General features: G+C 37.3%; 1 protein-coding gene across 1 annotated transcript in view; it reads left to right on the forward strand.

Annotated features, from left to right (window-relative positions):
- BKGD (beta-keto-L-gulonate decarboxylase) overlaps positions 1 to 23,574 on the forward strand; it is a 26,809-nt gene extending 3,235 nt beyond the window's left edge. Inside the window, exons 2-9 of the mRNA XM_022561393.3 lie at positions 2,707 to 2,768; positions 10,575 to 10,673; positions 14,924 to 14,997; positions 15,181 to 15,282; positions 16,414 to 16,590; positions 18,032 to 18,181; positions 21,146 to 21,262; positions 22,194 to 23,574. Of these exons, the coding sequence (XP_022417101.1) occupies positions 2,714 to 2,768; positions 10,575 to 10,673; positions 14,924 to 14,997; positions 15,181 to 15,282; positions 16,414 to 16,590; positions 18,032 to 18,181; positions 21,146 to 21,262; positions 22,194 to 22,367 (948 nt within the window). The 5' untranslated portion in view covers positions 2,707 to 2,713 and the 3' untranslated portion in view covers positions 22,368 to 23,574. The remainder of the gene's footprint in view (positions 1 to 2,706; positions 2,769 to 10,574; positions 10,674 to 14,923; positions 14,998 to 15,180; positions 15,283 to 16,413; positions 16,591 to 18,031; positions 18,182 to 21,145; positions 21,263 to 22,193) is intronic.
- The last annotated feature ends 1,517 nt before the right edge of the window (positions 23,575 to 25,091 follow it).

Here is a 25,091-nt window from a genome sequence, read left to right on the forward strand (position 1 = left end):
TACCACGAAGACGCAACTCTCTTAGTCCACCCATGTGTGTCTATTCACATGTACTTTTTTCCCTCCTAATAAACACTTTGCTTGTTTCACTACTTTCAGTCTCTTTGTTGAAATTAACTTTTACAAATAAGACAAGCCAGGGGCCTTGTCACTAGCCACTGGCCCTCGTGGTGTAGGGGCTAGGATTCAGTGCTCTCACTGCCATGGCCTGACTTCGCTGGGGAACGAGGTCTTGCTTCAAGCCCCTGCAGGCCGAGGCCACCTGAGATCATTAGGATTGTATTTAATTTAAACTTGAGTCTTTATTATTCCTACTGTAAGTAGAAATATCTAGAGTGCTTTTATTATCTTCATTTTAAATAAACATGGTATTCACTGAGCAGATTTTCACAAGTTCTTAATTAGTACTTGCTGGTTTCTAATAAAGAAAATATAAGATGATGGGCCTTCCCTTGTGGTCCAGTGGTTAACACTCCATGCTTCCACTGCTGGGGGCACGGGTTCCACTCCTGGTCTGGGAACTAGGATTCTGCATGCCTCGCAGAGCAGCCAAAAAAAAAAAAGAAGAAAAAGAAAGAAAGAAAATATAAGATGTCAACATTTAGAAAATCTAGGTGAAGCATATATGAGATTATTTGTACGTATTTTCTGTCCATCTGAAATTATTTCAGTAAAGTTAAAATGGCTCATTCCTAAACAATTATAGCTTATTCAATTCGAAAATATATTTTCGGGAATTCCCTGGCTGTCCAACGGTTAGGACTCCATGCTTCGCTTTCACTGCCGAGGGCCAGGGTTTGATCCCTGGTCAGGGAACTAATATCCTGCAAGCCGCAATGCACGGCCAAAAAAAAATAAAATATATTTGAGATCATCTAAATATGATTATATAGGGTTTTGGGCCCATTATCAACACTTTACATTTTCTTTGGGAGACCAAATTATGCATATTAAGTAAATAAAGGGTAATAAAGTATTATCTGATAAAGTACTAAAGAAATGTCGGGTCTTAAATGTATGTTTGTGGAGGATGTGTTATTTGATATCATCAAAATTAGAAATCCAGTTTCTAAGAAAACTGAATCTTTGGAAAATTAAAAAAAAATTTTTTTTGGAAGAGTATTTCAAGTGATGTTGAAGGACCATCTTTCACTTACTAAGTAATGGTATATCAGAGATTAGATTATTCACATTAACGAGGTATTTCATTAACAATTTTAATGAGAACTCCAACAGTGTTCTTAGAAACAGCCTTAAGAGTTTTGTCTTTATTCCTTGTTGTGATTGGCCTCCAGCGGGATTCCCCGCCCACCTCATATTACTTTCGTTTGTTTGGGTTTTTTTGCCTGCATTTTATTTAACTCTCTCTGCTTGCACACCTCATCACCTGTACACTTGAGGTAAGATACTAATCTCTGTGCATATATGTCTACTGTATTTTTTAAAAATCAAATTATAATTGGTTAGGTTATCAGAATAATTGGACATTGAAGCTGTTTACCAAGAAAATGTTTATTTGTAAATGAAATAATTTGAATTTCAAAAGCTAATAATTTGTAGGAGTTTCCATTTCTCTTAGTAATTTAAATTTTCTCTTGTAAAAGTGATAGTCTAAGAAACTTGTTTAACTTTTAGCCTAAATGTCAAATATAGAATAGAAAACACAAATAAATGATCTATTATAGAAGTACCTGAGCATCCTGTACTGTTATCTACAACCATTTAAACACTTATTCATAAACCTTAATAACTACCTTTGCTTCAGGATCTATATTCCTTAAATCGACCATTAGAAAGCCGCATGTTCAATCCAGATACGTGACTGAAGAAAATGAATCATGTGCCCTCTTGGTTTGGTATTCCTCTTGTCTATTTTAAATGTCAGCTATTTAAGGTACTAGTATTAAAATAGGTTACTTGGACATTTCTCACTTGGAATATTAAATACAAGAAGTTATGGTTGCCTTTCTGTGAGGACGCCTAAATGCCCTTTTGCCCTCTTTATATAACTGAACTCTTTCATTTCCAGAGCAGCAGCTGTTCATGCTTGGTGCACTGCAATAATTAGCCTACAATTGCTTTATTTTGTACATCCTCGTGAAACCTCAAAACTCAGATTGGGACTTGAGCCCATGGGCTGAGACTTGACCCCAGCCAAAACTCAGTACTTTGAGATCTGTACTTTGAGATCACACACTCAGGACTTAACGAAGCTCAGGTTCTTTATGTCTCATCACAGAAAGAATTCATTGAGAGACAAAGTGATAGGTAAGAAGTGGATTTTTTTAGAGAGACACACTCCATAGACAGAATGCGGTCCATCTCAAAAGGTGAGATGGCCTTGGGAGAAACCCTCCACAGAGTGTGGAACATCTCAGAAGGTGAGAGGCCCCGAAATATGGGGTAGTTAGTTTTTATGGACTGGGTAATTTCATAGGCTAACAAGTGGGAGGATTATTCCAGCTATTTGGGGGAAGGGGCAGAGAATTCCAGGAATTGGGCCACTGCCCACTTCTGGGCTTTTATGGTCATGGCACCTGTGGGTGTGTCATTTAGATGCTAATGCATTACAATGAGCATATAATGAGGCTCAAGTTCTACTGGAAGTCTGCCACCTCGGACCTAGTTAGTTCTAACTAATTTTTGCGTCCCCCAACAGCTATGTCATTCTTTTTAAGGTTGTGTTCTGCCCCCTTCCTGTTTCAGAAAGAAGATGTCTTGTGCTGAGTATTCTTTTCATGTGCCAAGTCTAGAGGAGCTTGTTGGAGGTAAATGCAATACTGAGTTTTTTAAATTATCCTAAGGAAAAAAATTTTTAAATAAAAACATTCTAAGATAAGCTTTATGCAATAGCACTTTCGATACAGAACTAATTTTCCTTTTCTGTATTTGTTCTGTACTGTTTTTATTGAGAGTCCAAAACTCTGCCCCTCAAAAAAAAATCTAAATTCATGATTCAAAGATTCTTGATGAGATACGAACTTTACAGAATGAAGAATATGGTAATCCACGATTTAAATATGTGTGGTGCCCAAAGAGTTGTATAGTATTGCTTTATGAACTTTTTTTTTAACGTCTTCATTGGAGTATAATTGCTTTACAGTGTTGTGTTAGTTTCTGCTGTATACCAACTGAATCAGCTATATGCAAACATATATCCCCATATCCCCTCCCTCTTGCGTCTCCCTCCCACCTGCCTTATCCCACCCCTCTAGGTGCTCGCAAAACCGAGCTAATCTCCCTGTGCCATGCAGCTGCTTCCCACTAGCTATCGATTTCACATCTGGTCCTGTATATATGTCAATGCTGCTGTTTTACTTGGTCCCAGCTTACCCTTCCCCCTCCCCGTGTCCTCAAGTCCATTCTCTACATCTGCGTCTTTATTCCTGTCCTGCCCCTAGGTTCTTCAGAACCTTTTTTTTTTTTTTTAGATTCCATATATATGTTAGCATATGGTATTTGTTTTTCTCTTTCTGACTTACTTCACTCTGTATGACAGTCTCTAGGTCCATCCACCTCACTACAAATACTCAATTTCATTTCTTTTTATGGCTGAGTAATATTCCATTGTATATATGTGTCACATCTTCTTCATCCACTCATCTGTTGATGGACACTTAGGTTGCCTCCATGTCCTGGCTATTGTAAATAGTGCTGCAGTGAACATTGTGGTACATGACTCTTTTTGAATTATAGTTTTGTCACTGTATATGCCCAGTAGTAGGATTGCTGAGTCATATGGTAGTTCTATTTTTAGTTTTTTAAGGAACCTCCATACTGTTCTCCATAGTGGCTGTACCAATTTACATTCCCACCAATAGTGCAAGAGGGTTTCCTTTTCTCCACAACCTCTCCAGCATTTATTGTTTGTAGATTTTTTGATGATGGCCATTCTGACTGGTGTGAGGTGATACCTCATTGTAGTTTTGATATACATTTCTCGAATGATTAGTGATGTTGAGCATCCTTTCATGTATTTGTTGGCAATCTGTATATCTTTGGAGAAATGTCTGTTTAGGTCTTCTGCCCATTTTTGGATTGGGTTGTTTGTTTCTTTGATATTAAGCTGCATGAGCTGCTTGTATATTTTGGAGATTAATCTTTTGTCAGTTGCTTCGTTTGCAAGTACTTTCTCCGATTCTGAGTGTTCTTTTCGTCTTTTTTTATTGTTTGCTGTGCAAAAGCTTATAACTTTCATTAGATCCCATTTGTTTATTTTTGTTTTTATTTCCATTTCTTTAGGAGGTGGGTCAAAAGGTACCTTGCTGTAATTTATGTCATACAGTGTTCTGCCTAAGTTTTCCTCTAAGAGTTTTATGCTGTCTGGCCTTAATTTAGGTCTCTAATCCATTTTGAATTTATTTTTGTATATGGTGTTAGGGAGTGTTCTAATTTCATTCTTTTACATGTAGCTGTCCAGTTTTCCCAGCACCACTTATTGAAGAGACTGTCTTTTCTCCATTGTATACTCTTGCCTCCTTTATCAAAGATAAGGTGACCATATATACATGGGTTTATCGCTGGGCTTTCTATCCGGTTCCATTGATGTATATTTCTGTTTTTGTGCCAGTACCATATTGTCTTGATTACTGTAGCTTTGTAGTATAGTCTGAAGTCAGGGAGCATGATTCCTCCAGCTCTGTTTTTCTTTCTCAATCTTGCTTTGGCTATTCAGGGTCCTTTATATTTCCATAAAAATTGTGAACTTTTTTGTTCTACTTCTGTGAAAAATGCCATTGGTAGTTTGATAGGGATTGCATTGAATCTGTAGATTGCTTTGGGTAGTAGAGTCATTTTCACAATGTTGATTCTTCCAATCCAAGAACATGGTATATCTCTCCATCTGTTTGTATCATCTTTAACTTCTTTCATCATTGTCTTATAGTTTTCTGCATACAGGTCTTTTGTTTCCTTAGGTAGGTTTATTCCTAGGTATTTTATTCTTTTTGTTGCAGTGGTAAATGTGAGTGTTTCTTTAATTTCTATTTCAGAGTTTTCATCATTAGTGTATAGGAATGAAAGATTTCTGTGCATTAATTTTGTACCCTACTATTTTACCAAATTCATTGATTAGCTCTAGTAGTTTTCTGGTAGCATCTTTAGGATTCTCTATGTATAGTATCATGTCTTCTGCAAACAGTGACAGTTTTACTTCTTCTTTTCTGATTTGGATTCCTTTTATTTCTTTTCTTCTCTGATTGCTGTAGCTAAAACTTCCAAAACTATGTTGAATAATATTGGTGAGAGTGGGCAAACTTGTCTTGTTCCTGATCTTAGAGGAAATGGCTTCAGTTTCCAGAAACCATGGTTTCACCATTGAGAACGATGTTGGCTGTGGCTTTGTCATATATGGCCTTTATTATGTTGAGATAGGTTCCTTCTATGCCTACTTTCTGGAGAGTGTTTAGCATAAATGGGTGTTGTTTGTCAAAAGCTTTTTCTGCATATATTGAGATGATCATATGGTTTTTATCCTTCAATTTGTTAATATGGTTAATATGGTTAATATCACATTGATTGATTTGTGTATATTGAAGAATCTTTGCATTCCTGGGATAAACCCCATGTGATCATGGTGTATGATCCTTTTAATGTGCTTTTGGATTCTGTTTGCTAGTATTTTGTTGAGGATTCTTGCATCTATGTTCATTAGAGATATTGGCCTGTAATTTCTTTTGTTGTGACATCTTTCTTTGGTTTTGGTATCAGGGTGATGGTGGCCTTGTAGAATGAGTTTGGGAGTGTTCCTCCCTCTGCTATATTTTGGAAGAGTGAGAAGGATAGGTGTTAGCTCTTCTCTAAATGTTTGATAGAATTCGCCTGTGAAGCCATCTGGTCCTGGGCTTTTGTTTGTTGGAAGATTTTTAATCACAGTTTCAATTTCAATGCTTGTGATTGGTCTGTTTATATTTTCTATTTCTTCCTGGTTCATATTTGGAAGGTTGTGCTTTTCTAAGAATTTGTCCATTTCTTCCAGGTTGTCCATTTTATTGGCATATAGTTGCTTGTAGTAATCTCTTATGATCCTTTGTATTTCTGCAGTGTCAGTTGTTACTTCTCCGTTTTCATTTCTAATTCTGTTGATTTGAGTCTTCTCTCTTTTTTTCTTGATGAGTCAATTTTATTTTGTCAAAGAACCAGCTTTTAGTTTTATTGACCTTTGCTATCATTTCCTTCATTTATTTCTGATCTGATCTTTATAATTTCTTTCCTTCTGCTAACTTTGGGTGTTTTTTGTTCTTCTCTCTCTATTGCTTTAGGTGTAGGGTTAGGTTGTTTATTTGAGATTTTTCTTGTTTCCTGTGGTAGGATTGTATTCCTATAAACTTCCCTCTTAGAACTGTTTTTGCTGCATCAGATAGGTTTTGGATCATTGTGTCTTATCATTTGTTTCTAGGTACTTTTTGATTTCCTCTTTGATTTCTTCAGTGATCTCTTGGTTATTTGGTAGTGTATTGTTTAGCCTCCACATGTTTGTATTTTTTACAGTTTTTTTCCTGTAATTGGTATCTAGTCTCATAGCATTGTGGTTGGAAAAGATACTTGATATGACTTCAATTTTCTTAAATTTACCAAGGCTTGATTTGTGACCCAAGATATGGTGTATACTGGAGAATGTTTCATGGGCACTTGAGATGAAAGTGTATTCTGTTGTTTTTGGATGGAATGTCCTATAAATATCAATTAAGTCCATCTTGTTTAATGTGTCATTTAAAGCTTGTGTTTCCTTATTTATTTTTATTTTGGATGATCTGTCCATTGGTGAAAGTGGGGTGTTAAAGTCCCCTACTATGATTGTGTTACTGTCGATTTCCCCTTTTATGGCTGTTAGTATTTGCCTTACATATTGAGGTGCTCCTATGTTGGGTACATAAATATTTACAATTGTTATATCTTCTTGTTGGATCCCTTGATCATTATGTAAGTGTCTTTCTTTTTCTCTTGTAATAGTCTTTATTTTAAAGTCTATTTTGTCTGATATGAGAATTGCTACTCCAGCTTTCTTTTGATTTCCATTTGTATGGAATATCTTTTTCCATCCCCTCACTTTCAGTCTGTATGTGTTGCTAGGTCTGAAGCGGGTCTCTTGTAGACAGCATATGTACAGGTCTTGTATTCGTATCCATTTAGCCACTCTATGTCTTTTGGTTGGAGCATTTAATCCATTTACATTTAAGGTAATTATCAGTATGTATGTTCCTATTACCATTTTCTGAATTGTTTTGGGTTTGTTTTTGTAGGTCTTCTCCTTCTCTTGTGTTTCCTGCCTAGAGAAGTTCCTTTAGCATTTGTTGTAAAGCTGGTTCGGTGGTGCTGAACTCTCTCAGCTTTTCCTTGTCTGTAAAGGTTTTAATTTCTCCATCAAATCTGAATGAGATCCTTGCTGGGTAGAGTAATCTTGGTTGTAGTTTTTCCCTCTCATCACTTTAAATATGTCCTGCCACTCCCTGCTGGTTTGCAGTTTCTGCTGAAAAATCAGCTGTTAACCTTATGGGGATTCCTGTGTATGTTATCTGTTGCTTTTCCCTTGCTGATTTCAATATTTTTTCTTTGTATTTAATTTTTGATAGTTTGATTAATATGTGTCTCAGCGTGCTTCTCTTTGGGTTTACCCTGTATGGTACCCTCTGTTCTTCCTGGTCTTGATTCACTATTTCCTTTCCCATGTTAGGGAAGTTTTCGGTGATAATCTCTTCAAATATTTTCTCAGACCCTTCCTTTTTCTCTTCTTCTTGTGGAACCCCTATAAGTAGAATGTTGGTGCATTTAATGTTGTCCCAGAGGTCTCTGAGACTGTCCTCAATTCTTTTCATTTTTTTTCTTTATTTTGCTCCCTGGTAATTATTTCTGCCATTTTATCTTCCAGCTCACTTATCTGTTCTTCTGCCTCAGTTATTCTGCTATTGATTCCTTCTAGAGTATTTTAAATTTCAGTTATTGTGTGGTTCATCACTGTTTGTTTGCTCTTTAGTTCTTCTAGATCCTTGTGAAATGTTTCTTGTATTTTCTCCATTCTGTTTCTGAGATTTTGGATCATCTTTACTATCATTACTCTGAATTCTTTTTCAGGTAGCTTGCCTATTTCATCTTCATTTATTTGGTCTTGCTCCTTCGTCTGTAACAAATTTTTTTGTCGTTTCATTTTTTTTCTTTTTTTTTTTAATGGGTGGTACTGTATTCCTGTCTTATTGGTTGTTTGGCCTGAGACGTCCAGCACTGGAGTTTACATGCAGTTGGATAGAGCTGGGTCTTGATGCTGATATGAAGATTTCCCAGAGGTGTCACTCCAATTGATATTCCATGGGGTCTGAGGTTCTCTGTTACTCCAGCGGTTTCGACTCAGAGCTCCCACCAAAGGAGTTCGGGCCCGACCTCCAGCCTGGGAACCAAGATCCTGCAAGCTTTGTGGCACAGTTAAAAAAAAAAAAAAAAAAAAAGGGAAGAAAGAAAGAAAAAATGGAGCAGTACAATATGAAAAAATAAAATAAAATTAGAAAGATAAAAAATATGTTAGAAAAATAAAATAATTGAAACAACTGCAACAAGGTAAAATAACAGGAAAAAGAAAAATAAATAAAGGTGGGGGGTAACAAGCCAAAATGAGAGATCACTAACAAAGTATAAAGAATAAAATAAAATTAGAAAAATAAAAGATTAGGAAAAAATAAAAATATAAAAGAATCAACAACAATGAATCTACAAGGTAAAACAGAACCCCAATCTAAAAGAGGAAAAAAGAAAAGAAAAATTTAAAAAAGCCTTGGCTATAGGGGTAGAATTTAGGCAGGGGGTGGAACTTAGGCAGAGGTGGGGTTTTGGGTGGGGTCGGACCTAGACCGGTGGGGGTGTGACATTTGAGCGTGGGGCGGGGCCTAGGCAGGGTGATGTTCAAGCGTGGGGCGGGGCCTCTGCTTAGGACTTGCGCAGAAGGGGAGAGGCAGCACGTCGAAAGGAGGGCCTCTGGAGTGTGGAGTTCTGGAGTTTGGAAGCAGGGCCGTGAGTGAGGGTGTGTGGGTGGGGTTTAGGCCCAACACATTGGAGGGGGTCTCAGAGGGGGTCTCCGAGTGTAGAGGTGGGGCCCTGGGTGGGGGTGTAGGGGTGGGGCTTAGGCTCTGCATGGTAGGGGTGGGGCTCAGGCTCTGCATGGCAGGAGAGAGGCTCCAAGGGCAGAGGATTAGGCCCTGGAGCCCAACAGGCTCCCTGGTGCCTAAGAGGACAGGGAAAGCACTGGCCCCGTTCCCTTCCGTTCGTTTGTGCCCCTCCCTCACTGTCTCCCCCACGGTCTCCCCCGTCACTGCTGGACCCCTAACCATGACTGGGTCCCACTGGGCGTAGTAACTCCTTCCCTCCGCTGGCCACCCCTCAGGGGTGCCGGTCCCATAGGTCCAGCCTTTACTTTTGCTCCCCCTTCCCTCCCTCTCACTCCCTCAGGATCCACACGGCTGGAGGGGGCCTAGCTGGGCAGAGGATCAGGCCTGGGATCTCAACAGGTTCCTGGGGGTCCAAGTGGGCAGGGGAAACCTGGCCATGCTCACTTTTGATCCTCTGCCCTCCCAGTGGTTCCCCAATTTCCCCCTTCGTGTGTGGGATCCCTTCCCCTCCCCCAGCCGCCCAAGAGGTGCCCACTGTTCTGACCTGTTAGAACCCTAGATTAGCTGCCTGTCTTTGAAATACATGAGTCATATAACACATACTTTAATGTCTTACTTTTTTTTTTTTTTTTTGCTGTACGCGTGCCTCTCACTGTTGTGGCCTCTCCCGTTGCGGAGCACAGGCTCCAGACGCGCAGGCTCAGCGGCCATGGCTCACGGGCCCAGCCGCTCTGTGGCATGTGGGATCTTCCCAGACCGGGGCCCGAACCCGTGTCCCCTGCATCGGCAGGCGGACTCTCAACCACTGCGCCACCAGGGAAGCCCCATGTCTTACTTCTTTTGCTCAACATTTTTTCTGTAAGCATTAATGAAGGTGTTGCATGTAATTGCTTACTTTCTAGCAGTTTAAATATTTACATTTCAATACTTGGAATCCTCTCCCTAAAAGAAACGTAGTCCTCACCTGAGTGCAGTGTTTATCTTCAGTGGTTTCTAGTCACTACAGTTTACAGTGTTATTTATGGAAGTATTTATGTACCTTAATATATGTATCTTGTGATTATGTGAGTTTCTGATTGTATTCATTAATAAGACCATTTCCCCCTCCTTTTGTTTGTTTGTTTGGCTGCGCTTCACAGCATGTGGGGCGCACCCCCTGCAGTGGAAGTGCTGAGTCTTAACTGCTGGACCATCAAGGAAGTCCCTTATCCCCCTCCTTTTAAGTTACACAAGTTTAGGGACTTCCCTGGCGGTCCAGCAGTTAAGACTCCATGCTTCCACTGCAGGGGGCACAGGTTCCGTCCCTGGTCAGGGAACTAAGATTCCACATGCCATGTAGCGCATCCAAAAAATAAAAATAAAAAAATAGTAAATTACACAAGTTTAGTTTGGAAGTATGACACACAAAACAGTTGAGGGAAGACTTGATATGTGATGACAAATTTCTACCTAATGTTTAACCCTTTTCCTTGTCTTTATTAGTTCTGCAGAAGGGGCTAAGGGATAACTTTGCTGATGTCCAGGTCTCTGTAGTTGATTGCCCTAATTTGACCAAGGAGCCATTTACCTTTCCCGTAAAAGGTAAGCAATATCTCCAAAGGATATTTCCCCAACTTTTAGATTAAATTGTGCTTAATTTCTGTGTTTTCTAATATTGGACAAATTTCATTTTATACCCTTGTAGAAAAATATGGTGTTTTATGTACTTTTGTAACTTTCACAGGTTATATAATATTCAATAGGCTAGGATCCTGAATATCACATGAGAGTTTTGTTTTTAATCATTCAAGTGACTGTTATGGAAACTTACTGTAATTTTTATTTATTTATTTATTTATTTATTCATTCATTCATTCAAGACCAGAAGGGATCTTAAAAGCCTTGTATTTATTTGAATCATCTATTAAATACTAATATCCCATCAACAAATTTGTCAAGTGATTATCCAGCCAGTGTTTAAAGTGAGAAGGGAAATTAATATTGATGCTGAAACTCAGCCTCTGTGCAGCACTGCCGAATTGTATCTCAGAGACGAGAGTTCTGGGTGAAGTAGAAAAGAAACTTTTATTGCTTTGCCAGGCAAAGGGGGCCACAGAGGCCTAATGCCCTCAAAACTGTCCCAAACTCAGGGGTGGGGGGGTTGTGGGGAGTCTTACAGTCAAGGGGAGGGGAAGTTCTCATAAGGATCAGAGTGCTTGCAAGGCCTGCATTCCTTCAGTCTAAGGATCATCTCAGGTGGTCCCACCATCTGTGGTTCTCTAGGTTATTGAACTGTATGTAACCTTCTCTCTGGAATGAAGAATGTTTCATCAAGTAGTTAACATCTTCCATGTGGTGGGGGTTTTAGTTCTGCAGAAGAGCTCAAAGATATATTTATGTATATCTGGTGAGGAAGAACCAGGACCCTGCCCCAAGGCTACACTATTGTTTCTTGACTGCTCCTCCCTTGTCTCTTCATCCCCTCCCTTCCCTGATTAGCAACTGTTTGAACTTGCCCTTTGGAACTCAGGGAAGGTCACAGAAGCTGAATGAAGCCTATTTCCTACCAATAAAAAAACAGGGGACACCAAAAGACTTTTGTGCCCAGGAGCCCCACAGGGTCCTGCTCAGTTTCTTTTTTTTTTTTTTTAATTTTATTTATTTTTTTATACAGCAGGTTCTTATTAGTTATCCATTTTATACATATTAGTGTATATATGCCAATCCTAATCTCCCAATTCATCACACCACCACCACCACTGTCCCCCACCGCCCCCCCCCCCCGTCCCCGCACCACCACTTTTCCCTCCTTGGTGTCCATACGTTTGTGCTCTACATCTGTGTCTCTATTTCTGCCCTGCAAACGGGTTCATCTGTACCATTCAGTTTCAATATTAAGTAAATATAATTTGTCAGAAAGTATGATGGATATCTATATTTGATGTCTTAATTTTTATAATAACACTGCAAGGTAAGTACTAGCCCCAGTTTATAGATGAGAAAACTGAAGCTGAAGAGAGGCTAAGTAATCTCAGTGTGAATCATAATCAGGATTCAAATCCAGATCTGTCTGCTTCCAAAGTCCAACATTCTCTTATTATACCCTACTGTGATGAGGAATTTGGAGAGAAACAGTCACATTTACTCACTCTTTTATTATGTAATTGACATCTTTATTAAAAAGCAGTTTTATGCAGAAATCCTGGACTCTAGTTCTTTCTCTGCCACTTAAGGTTTCATTACCCTGGGTAAGCCAATTAATGTATCTGGGCTTCAGATACATTAAAATGGGGGTGGGGGGAGTGGGATTTGGGTTAAATGTTCTTTTTGGGTCTTTCTAGTTCAAACAGTCGTTGATTTTAAGTAGACCTGTAAATTCTAGAAGTTTTATGTATGAGATGGCAATATCTCTTCACACCTTAAAAGCATTTATCATAATACTTTTTTTTTTGTTTTATGTTTTGGTTTTTTTGGCCCCAAGGCATGTAGGCTCTTAGCTCCCCCACCAGGGATTGAACCCGCACCCCCTGCATTGGAAGGCAAAGTCTTAACCACTGGACTGCCAGGGAAGTCCCTATCATAATACTTTTTTATAGCTATGTTTCTTCCGATTATAAGGGTAATATATTTTACCCCAAAATAAATAATTGATTAAATAATTAAAATAAAAACCAGAAAACACAGAAGAGTACAAGGAAAAATAGTTAATCTTAATTTTGTCACCCAAAGGGTTGGTTTGAAAAAGAGTTTTCTAGGTTCTTGTCAATAATTTGTAAGTCTTTAAATTACATACTAAGGAAGCCAGATATGTATGCATATGTTACATATATGATCTTTCATAAACATATTTAGGTACTTTCTACATGAACTGGTCTTGTTACTAGTGATCTTGGCGTGTTTACTAGTATTATTTCGTCGTTTTACCCGAAAACCAGGTTCACCTCTTGGTGGGTGTTGAGCCAATAGACACAACCAAAGCACTAGAGAAGGAAGGACTTATTGTCACTTGCAGCAAGTAAGGAGAACACTGGGGGATCTTTCCCAAAGCAGTGTCTTCCCGACAGCAAAACTGGGAAGTTTTAAGCTAAGAGTACATGTATATTCATGACGGGGCTTGAGCAGAGGAGAATTCAGCATAGAATTGGGGCAAAGGTCTACAGAGTCCAAGCTTTAGTTGACTGAAGTCTGGAGGGTCAACATCATCATTCCATCTTCCACCTGGGTGGGGGCCTTAGTTCCTGCAGAACTCCAAGATTTATTATTATTTATATCCCTTGAGGAGGAAGTGGGACTCTGCTTTATCACTGCACTATTGTTTCACTGCCTTTTTTCTGTTCCTGCATTCCTTTGTTCCCTTAATATCATTAATTGCTGAGACCTGTTCAAGGGCAAGCATTGTGGCCAGGCTTAGATCACAAAATGGCTTAGGCCAAAATGAGTTCTCTTATGTCAAGAAAACCATTCCTGGTTCTCTTTCTCCAGGGCCTCCTACCCTATCTGCTTACAGTCTCTCTACACATTTCATACTGGTTGGCCACTGCTGCCTGATATTATTTCTCCTCTTGGTTCTCCTCTCTCCTTGGTTCTTTGCCTCTTCTTCCTTGGTGCCTTTCCTTCCTCCATGATGTTCTTTCTTCCTCATTTTTACTGGCTCCTTTCTCTTTCTGGCAGGCTCTTAAATTTTGATCTTTCCAGAATTCTTTCCTCATCCTCTCATTCTGTCCAATCTCTCTGGCTTTTCCATCTACTCCTGTGGTTTTAATTCTGCTTGGATACAACAACTTTAAAATCTGTGTATCTCACCTAGCTTTCTCTTTTTCTTAGCTATAGGTCAATAATTACAATTCATTCCTTCACCGTAGTTGCCTATTCTCCTTTCTTTGTTCTTTTTCTTAATTTCCTCATCTGTTTTTAGCTCATTACTTGTCTTTTCCCTGGACTACTAAAATAGTCCTAATGGCTTCTGTAAACTTTAATGTTACTATCATTTATGAGTCTTATAAGTAAGTAATTTCTGCTGATCCCATGGAAAAACATTTCCAAAATCCCTAATTATAAATGGAACCTCACAGAATTCTGTACATGTGTCCTCTGCATAGCTGAATTGAGCAATTATATCTGCATTTATTATGGAATGATGTTAGTATAAAATTTATAAGACTACTTTTTCTCAGATAAAAGGTAATGATTTTCCACCTTACATTAACAACAAAAAAATGTGCCTTTTCCGAAACAGTGTCTAGCTGTACCTGTGACGTTTAATTAAAACTGTAAGTAGAAAGTTCCTAGCATCTGAAGTTACCTAAAATTACTTGTCATTTTTATTAACAACCTTGGAACAAACAACTCTAACAAGAGGACTTCTCAATATGGATTTTTAAAAGAAGTAATATTTTACCAAAATATTTTAAATTAAAATATAATTTTAGCTAAAACCCTCCCTCCCCCAAAAGAAAGATTTTTAAAGGAATAAGTCATTATAGACTAATTCTAGAAACCTCATCCAATCCAAACATTGGCTCCAGTTCTAGCCCTTGCCCTATCATCAACTTTCTTTTTTTTATATTATTAATTTTTACTGGAGTATAGTTGCTTTACAATGTTGTGTATCATCAACTTTCGATTGCCTTTATGCTACTAACTATATCAAGTCATGCTTGGTTATGACAGTATTAGAAACACAGGAAGTTAGCATAGGACAGGGATTCTAGCTACTACATTTTCCAACCCCTGCTATTTGTAAAACCTGAAAAGTTATATACTCTTAATAAATTAGTGTCTTCTGGCATTTTATACTTAAATTTAGATGTTTGCCTATTTTTAAGATGGCTTGTTTTATTTATTTTTTTTAGGTATCTGTGGGAAAACTAGAATTGCAGAAGTAGGAGGTGTGCCTTACTTATTGCCTCTCATAAATAAAAAAAAAGTAAGTTTCTTTTACTTTTCACATTCACATGAAGATTATGAAAATTGGGTTGATTCCTATTTTTATTATTAGAAGGTCCATTGACCAATTTGACAAGGAAATGTTAATGGATGTAGTAATAAAAAGTAAACCTGGGAATTTATATAAGTAAGATTTAAATAATATGCGTTTCCTCTTGTATAGGTTTATGATCTAAATAAAATCGCAAAAGAAATCCAGCTTCCTGGAGCTTTTGTTCTTGGAGCAGGAGCAGGCCCATTTCAGACTCTTGGATTCAATTCTGAGGTCAGCATATATATAATTATTTTACTTTATTGATTTGACACTTAGTTTGCCTTTTTCCTTTTACTGCCCTATCAGAAATCTTGTCTTCTGAATGAATTGTAAGTGGTTGATGTCATACCTCTCTACAGATTTGTTACTGTTTGATACAATTTGGAGTATAGCACATGCTCCAATTAGTCCAACTGAAATGGAGCACTCATCTCTAATTTAGATTTTCTTATGGCACACACTCAGTATTTGAGGAGTCCATCGAAGGTCCTACTGTGATTTGCTGAGGACTCTGGACTGTGAAAGATTTCAGTCCTTACACATCAGAGGATTCCTAACTTCTCTATGATCTTTGCTGGTATAAGGGCAGCTTTCAATCAGAAGATAAATGAAATATTTAATGATCTAATCAACTCCCTCTTTCAGACCAAATTGCAGGGACCTACCCCAGTAGTATGATTATTGTTTACAAAAGGTAATATCTATCACTATGTATGTTAACACATTTCCAACATAAAAACATCACTGTTTCTTCACATCTCACGAACAGGAGAATAACCTGCTCAGTCTGCCCATTCTCTCACAGCCTCTTACGTCTGTGACTGTTAGTCAATAATCATACAAGTCCTTTTACAGAAACATTAATATAATTTGCCTAGTGTTCAAGACAGAAAAAGTTTAAAATTTAAGTGAGAAATTTTAAGGACGTCTCTGGCGGTCCAGTGGTTAGGACGCGGCGCGGCACTTTCACTGCCAAGGGCCCGGGTTCGATCCCTGGTCAGGGAACTAAGTAAGTAAGTAGGTAAGTAGGTAGGTAAGTAAGTAAATACGTAAGTAAGTAAATAAGTAAGTAAATAAGTAAGTAATAAAATGAGAAATTTTGATGCAAATGTCACAATCTTATAGAAACACTATAATACTGTAAACATTTTCTAAAATTTTTTTTTCAGTTTCTTTGATATTTGTAAATCTTTAACATTTTGAATCTGACATTAAATATTTTATTTTTCATGTTTTATTATTAGATCTTGAAATAAAGTGTCTTAAAGTCTAGGATAAAATATTTTGTTACATTATTCAAGATCTTCTCTTTGCATAGAGATACTAGGCTTGACTAATTACCTTATTTACTTTTCTTTTCAGTTTATGCCAGTTGTTCAAACAGAAAGTGAACACAAACCTCCTGTGAATGGAAGTTACTTTGCTCATGTTAACTCTGCAGATGGAGGGTGCCTACTTGAGAAATACAGTGAGAAATATCATGATTTTGGGTTTGCATTACTGGCCAATCTTTTTGCCAGTGAAGGCCAACCTGGAAAGGTGATTTTGTTCTAAAAATGCAGTATTCTCCAAGAGTTCTCAGATAGCTAAAAATTTGCATGCTTATTGCTACTACTGTAGTTTTCTTAAGAAAATCCAAAGCTACCTAAGTCCCAAACCTCTTTAAATAACCCAGTTATGAAAGATTCAGAAAGTACTACCGGCAGAGTGAAAGTCTCATTTAAAACTAAGGTTAAGAATAATACTTTGGGCTTCCCTGGTGGCACAGTGGTTAAGAACCCACCTGCCAATGCAGAGGACATGGGTTCGAGCCCTGGTCTGGGAAGATCCCACATGCCACGGAACAACTAAGCCCATGCGCCACAACTACTGAAGCCAGCACGCCTACCGCCCACGCTCTGCAACAAGGAAGCGATCGCAACGAGAAGGCCTAGCACCACAACGAAGAGCAGCCTCCGCTCTCCTCAACTAGAGGAAGCCCGCACGCAGCAACAAAGACACACGCAAACAAAAATTTAAAAAAGAAAAAAATAATAATACTTAGTAAGCAATAGCTTTTTTTCCAAGGAACTAAAATAGGATGTTCCTGTGGGGAGTGAGTTAGTCAAATAGATGAACCATGCAGCTGAAGTAGATAATGTCTACCTATATAGTTAGTATATATGTAACTTACTCATTTCAGACTGATCAGACATTGATTGAGATAGAAATGATGGGAGCAAAAAGTTATAGAAGAGGTGAGGAGAATTAATGCCTCACTTCATATTTACTTCCTGTTAGTACAAAACAAAAGGATGATTTCATGTTCCAAAATTGTAATGATGGTCGCACAACTCTATACATATACTGAAACCCATTGAATTGTACACTTGAAACAGGTGGATTGTATGGTATGTGAATTATATCCCCCATAAAGCTGTTATTTTTTTTTAAAGATGACTTCAGTTTTAGCTGTTGTGAGAACTCCCAGATCTTGTAGAGATAACTACTTCAGCCACTTTGGGAAATGAAATAGTGAAGCAAAAATACCTAATAAAGTGGAGGTAACAGAAGTCCAGATTTTTAAAGGAAATGAGAAAACATAATCATTTCTCCTCCCTCCAGTTATCAGAAGTTAATCCCTTTAAACCAAAGGATTCTCAGTCTTTTACCACCTTGACATATAAGAATCTCTAGAGTTCAGTGTAGAATTTGGCTATAAATTTATAAAATTTAGCTATAACTCTCTTTCTCAGTCCAAGAAAGCACGGATACGACATTATTAGAGTAAATGATACATAATTCATATATATATATATAATACTATATATATTATTAAGACTTAGAGGATTGAGACACTTCTGCTCATATCTGGGTGCTCGTAGCAAGCAAGTGAATATTTGCTTGATGGCACTGAATTATATAATGTTTCACTTGGGTAGTTATTTACATAATATTTTGCAGCTTAGAACAATGGTATGTATATTTATGTTCTCTCTAGGTCATTGAGGTGAAAGCCAAAAGAAGAACTGGAAAACTTAACTTTGTGACTTGTATGAGGCAGACTCTTGAAAAACATTATGGAGATAAGCCTGTAGGAATGGGAGGTACTTTCGTGATTCAGAAGGGAAAAGTGAAGACTCATATTATGGTAAAGGCCTGTGTGTGTGTGTGTGTGTGTGTGTGTGTGTGTGTGCGCGCGCGCGTGCATGTGCTTAAGATCGTAGGATTTTTTTTAATATACATTGAGAATTTAACCTTTTTTTAAAATATTTATTTATTTATTTTTTGGTTGCATTGGGTCTTAGTTGTGGCACGTTTAGTGCGGTATGCCGGCTTCTTAGTGGACTTATTAGTTGCAGCATGCGAACTCTTAGTTGCAACATGCATACAGGATCTAGTTCCCTGACCAGGGATTGAACTTGGGCCTCCTGCATTGCGAGCATGGAGTCTTACCCAGTGGACCACCAGGGAAGACCTGAGAATTTAACTTTTAAAGACACCCTGAACAAATCCTTTTACTGTGATCATATTGCTTTCAAATTTAAATGACAAACAATACTGTAAAGCAACTTGTATGATAATGTCCAGCTGGAGTCCTTTTTTCATATTAATATATTAGAACTTTCTTCTCAATTTGTATTAAAGATTGAGATAGATGTGAGTATAAGCCTTAGAAACTGATTATTTTCATTGCTAGAACCCCTATATAGACTTTGCTATTAAGATGGTTGTGGTTTTAGGGAAAGAACTCATGAAAATTATAATCTTATGGGCTAACTATAATAAGTTTATAAGACATTAATGACAGAATACTATATGAAGACAGACCAGGTCATCTAGGACTTTTAAAATAATTTTTGGTAGGTGAGTGAACAAATAAATGAATGAAGTGTAAAAGTGTTATAACTTAATGTCCTTTTTGTTTTAACAATGAAGCCATTAGAAAATGTATTGTTTTGATGTTTTTTATCCTGATAATTTTAAATGGCAAGCCAGCTGATTCTGCATAGAAAGACACAAAATTTGTGAAACTACTTTTCCAATTCACGACAAAATTATAGCTAAATCTATTTGTAAATACCAAAGGATTATAGGATTTCTTAAAATTCAAGTAAACAATACTTTATTATTAACTACAGTTACCATGATGTGCATTAGCTCTCTAGAACTTATTCACCTTATAACTGGAAGTTTGTACCCTTTGATCAACATTTCCCCATTTCCCCCACCCCCTCATCCTCTGGCAACCACCATTATACTGTTTCTCTAAGTTGGACTTCTTTAGATTCCACATATAAGTGATATCATGCAATATTTGACTGTGACTAGCTTATTTCACTTAGTGTTGTATAATGTCCTCCAAGTTCATCTATATTGTTACAAATGGCAGGATTTCCTCCTTCTTTTAAGCCTGAATAATACTTCATATACATATCACAACTAAAAAGATACAGATAACAATTTCTTTATCCATTCATCTGTTGATGGACACTTAGGTTGTTTCCCAATCTTGGCTAACGTGAATAATGCCACAGTGAACATAGGAGTGCAGATATCTCTTCAAGGTAGTGATTTCATTTCCTTTGGATATATACCCAGCAGAATTGCTGGATCATATGGTGGTTTTATTTTTAATTTTTTGAGGAACCTCCGTAATGGTCATGCCAGTTTACATTCCCACTAGCGGTGTACAAGTGTTCCCTTTTCTCCACATCCTCACCAACACTTTTCATCTCTTGTCTTTTTGAGAACAGCCATCTGCACTAGAGTGAGTGATATCTCATGGCTTTGATTTACATTTACCTAATGAATAGTGATGTTGAGTGCTTTTGCATATACCTGTTGGCCATTTGTATGTCTTCTTTGGAAAAATGTCTAATTCAGTCCTTTGATCATTTTTTAATTGGGCTTTTTTTTTTTTTTTGCTATTGAATTCCTTATATATTTTGGATATTAACCCCTTATCAGATATATGGTTTGTAAATATTTTCTCTCATTCCATAGGCTGCCTTTTTCATTTCGTTGACTGTTTCCTTTGCTGTGCAGAAGCTTTTTAGTTTGACGTAGTCCCACCTCTTTATTTTTCCTTTTATTACCTGTACTTTTGATGTCATATCCAAAAAGTCAAATTCAATGTCATGAAACTTCCCTCCTATGTTTTCTTCTAAGAGTATTTGCAGTTTTAGCTCTTATATTTAGGTGTCTGATCCATTTTTAGTTAATTTTTGTATATGATATAAAGTAAGGGTCTAACTTTATTTTTTTACATGTGGATATCCAGTTTTCCCAGCACTATTTGTTAAAAAGACAGCCCTTTCTCCATTGAATGGTCATGGCATCCTTGTCAGAAACCATTTGACCATATATGCAAGGGTTTACTTCTGGGATCTCTATTCTATTCCATTGATCTGTATGCCTGTCGTTATGCTAGTATCACACTATTTCGATTACTGTAGCTTTGTAGCAAGTCTGATATCAATAAGTGTGAGACCTCCAACTTCCTTCTTCTTTTTCAAGATTGTTTTGGCTGTTTGGGGTCCCTTGAGATTCCGTATGAATTTTAGGGTGGATTTTTCTATTTCTGCAAAAACATCATTGGGATTTTGACAGGGAATGCAGTGAATCTTTAGATTGCTTTTGATAGTATTGACATGTTAACAATATTAAGTTGTCCAATCCATGAACACAAGATGTCTTTCCACTTACTGGAGTCTTTTAAAATTCATTTCAGCAATGCTTTGTACTTTTCAGTGTACAAGTCTTTTGCCTCCTTAAGTTTATTCCTAAGTATGTTATTCTGTTTGATGCTCCTACCCCACTTTCAATGTCTTCCTTTTTTTTCATTTACCAGTATAAATACTGACATTTAAGACTGGGATGAGGATATACTCATAGGAAAACTGAGAGACTCCTTTATTTATTCATTCATATCTTTTAGTGTGTACACATTGATTGGTGGTCCTTTTGAAAACTAGGGTATATAACTTCTCTTGGTGCCAAAAATAACAATAGAATGTATAAAAAGGCTTAAAGGTTTTAAGAATGAAATTATATATAAATTTTTAGCTCAATAATATTCGATGTTTACTTGTTTAATGTCCTTTTATTGTAGCCAGCAGAATTTTCTTCCTGCCCATTGAACTCTGATGAAGATGTGAATAAATGGTTACGTTTTTATGAGATGAAGGCTCCTTTGGTTTGTCTGCCAGTTTTTATCTCCAGAGACCCAGTAAGTCTATGTCTGTCTTTTACATTGCAATAATGCTTGATTTTTAGAATATTCTTTTAGAATTAGGCACTTTTTGTGTTCTTATTTAAGAACTAGAGTATGTACAATTGTCTTGAAAGGTAAGGGAGCAAGTATCTGACCACCTATGATTTAGGCAGAGCAGATTTTACCTTTGGAGAATTGAAGGCACAGGCATTTAAATAATACCCAAAGTCACATTATTAAATAGTAGAATCAGGACAGGATTCAGGTCTCCTATCATCTTATTTGCTGTTTTATATACTGTTCATTATATTCTAATATTCTACCCTAGAAAAACAATATAGACTAATTTAAAGCAAATATCTACCAAAATACTGACTATATCTTTTGATCCAGTGATTACATATCTAGGAATTTATCATTAAATATATGCTTATGTGCATAAAATGACTAGTTAAAAGGGTTATTCATGACAGCATTGCTGTAATAGCAGAAGAACTGTAAATAATCTAATGTCAGTTGGAAAGTGGTATGCACATACAATAGAATACCATAGATATAAAAGAATTAGGCAGCTCTTTTATGTTCTGATATACAAAGATCTGAAAGCTATACTGTTAAATGAAGAAGAGCAACATATAGCACAGTAGGTGCAGAGTACTACCATACAAGTAATAAATTAAAAATAATCCTTTTGGAAGGATATAGAAGAAGCTGCTTACTTTGGTTGCCTTCTAGGAAAGGAAGTGAGGGCAGGAGATGGAAAGATACATTTTACTGAATGTATGCTTTTGCACCCTCTGAATTTTGAATCATGTGACTGTATTACCTACCAAAAAAATAAAAATAAAAATTATTGTAACATAAATTAAAAAGGTCTCCCATCCCCTTAAACAAGTTCTATGCAAAATAATTGGAATACTAACAGATAGCTTCTCTGTTGTCCCAGGGGTTTGATTTGCGGTTGGAGCACACTCATTGTTTTAGTCATCATGGAGAAGGTGGACACTACCATTATGACACCACCCCAGATATAGTGGAATATCTTGGATACTTCTTACCTGCAGAGTTTCTCTATCGCATTGATCAACCAACAGAGACCCATGCATTTGGGCGAGATTAAATCAACTGATTACTTGTTTGACTGATTAACTCATTAATTGATACTAATATAAAGCCTAATAGAAATGATCTCACTACTTAATAAGCCCTATTTTTTTTGGCCTTTGAAATGAAAGGTATGTCGACACTGTGCTCTGTATTACTTCACAGATCTATCGGAAAGGGATTATTGGGAACAAAGACACATGATGGAGATGTTCTTCATTCTTTTCATTCTAAAAATCAGCCTTGGGCTTCCCTGGTGGCACAGTGGTTGAGAGTCCGCCTTGCAGGGGACACGGGTTCGCGCCCTGGTCCGGGAAGATCCCACATGCCGCAGAGCAGCTAGGCCTGTGAGCCATGGCCACTGAGCCTGTGCGTCCGGAGCCAGTGCTCCGCAATGGGAGAGGCCACAACAGTGAGAGGCCCGCGTACCGCAAAAAAAAAAAAAAAAAAAAAAAATCAGTCTTATGTTTATAATTAAATATAAACAGGATTAAGAATCAAGTGATGATTCCTACTAGCTAATGGCAATAATTTACATTTGTATATTCAGTTTTTCAAGTTAGTCTTACAACTGCTAAGTGGATGTTTCTGGGTATTAGAAAAATCAGTGCTGGAAATGTTGATAGTTGCTAAACCTTTCTACTGAGTTTTTAAAATCCATTTTAGAAGTCAAAGTACACTTTTTTCATGGAATAAGGTGGTCAGAGGGAGCAACTTTACTCCTTTTGGTGATGTTGAACCATACTCTGAAGTTTGCAATTTGCCTTTAACAAATATTAGCAACCAGACGGTTAGCCATGATTCCTCCTTTGTTTGGACTGTCAATTGGAAGCAGTTTGTGCCTTGTTGGTTATTTGCGAGAAGTGAAAAGAAACAGCATCAAAATACAACCTCGAAGTGAGTATACTTTAATTTATAAATGAGGCTATTGCCAAATATGACTACTATCCTTCATGAAATGTAAAATTATACCTTTACCAATTGTAATGACTGAAGTTTTCCTCAGTGTTTTTCTGTAATAATCATGAGCCAAAAACAACAACTCTCTAATATTGTAATGCCAACACTGATTTAGGAGCTTTTTAGTACGAAGCATATAATAAATTGTCAAGAAATATTTTTTGTCTTTGGATGTTAACTATAACATGTCCTGTGAGTATAAATTCCTAAATATTCACTAGTTTGTACCAAAAGAAATGAATAAAAATTTTACATTCATAATATGATATTGTGTTTCTTTTTAATATCCTACCTCCAGACAAAAATAATATTAGTATTGATTCATTTAACAAATACATACTGAATGAACACCTACCCTGCCCTCTGGAATGTAAGCTCCATGGCAAGGGCTTTGATCACCACTATAGCACTATTGCCTTTAAGAGAACCTGGCCAAAGTGGGCACTCAAATATTTGTTGAATGAATGATTATGACAGATACTTCACTAGATGCTGGGATCTATCATTCAGTCATATATATAGTAGGGGAAGGCAAATACATATTATGTCAGGTGGTACTAGTGCTATGAAGAAAAAATAAAGCAGAAGATGGACTGTGAAGGAGGATGTTATTTTGTTGTGGGCATCCACACTGAGAAAAGGTGGACTCCCACCCAAAATTCAGCTCAGATGTTGAGACTGATGAAGTCACACACATACCAAGCGTGTATGAAAGACTTTATTATTCCCCTAGTAAGGCTTTCTGGGGAAAGCAGGGCAGCTCCCAAGCAAGTCCAAAAATGGCCTGAGAGAACAGAGAGAGGAGACTGGCTTGGGGGTTTTATGGTGGTTAGGGGGTTGGGCCAGGGTGATGGTTCTGCATGCAGTTTGAATTTCCCACAGGTGGCAAAGCAAGAAGTAGCCAGGCTTTATTGCACAAACGTGGGGCAGAAGGGGAGGAAGGAGTGGGGTAAGGCTTAACAGCTGTCAGCAGTCAAACATCAAAGGTGGACTCAGACTCTATATGACACATTTTATAGAGAGAGATGGGGGAAAGCCTCTGATAAAGAGACATTTGAACAAAGGCCTGAAAAAACTGAGAGAGTGAGCCATTATTATGGAGTTATTTGGAGGAACATCCTTTCCAGCAGATTTAAAGGCTCAGAGGCAGAAGAGGACTTGGTATTTTCAAAAAATGGCAAAGAGGCCATTGTAAACAAAATAGGATCACCTGAACTCCATGAAGCTAACATCTAGCGCATATTGTGAGAAGCAATTTTTAAAATGCTAGCTAGCTAGGTAGATATTTGCAAAATTATGTTAATACCATATTCACTTTAGGAATGTGACAAGGATGCCCAATATCATTAACTTGGAGTTTCAACCAGGAAAAAAAGACAAAGACAGAATAGGTATAACAACTGAAAGGGAAGGAAAAAATAATTTTTTCAGCAGAAAACATGACTGACTTCTTGGAAAACCCAAGAGACTATAGCTAAATTAACAGACTGAGTTCAAAGAGGTTCCTAAATATAAATATTACTCAGCCATAAAAAAAGAATGAAATACTGCCATTTATAGCAACATGGATAGACCTATAGAATATCATACTAAGTAAGTCAGACAAAGACAAATATATGATTTCACTTAAATGTGGAATCTAAAAAATACAAATGTGCTCACTTCGGCAGCACACATACTAAAAAATAGTACAAATGAATCTATATACAAAACAGGAACAGACTCACAGACATAGAAAAGAAACTTATGGTTACCAAAGGGGAAGCGGGTGGGGGAGGGA

This window comes from Delphinapterus leucas, chromosome 7, assembly GCF_059928025.1.
Source record: "Delphinapterus leucas isolate spDelLeu-1000000601 "Yukka" chromosome 7, BTC_Dleu_Yukka2, whole genome shotgun sequence".
Classification (NCBI taxonomy): domain Eukaryota; kingdom Metazoa; phylum Chordata; class Mammalia; order Artiodactyla; family Monodontidae; genus Delphinapterus; species Delphinapterus leucas.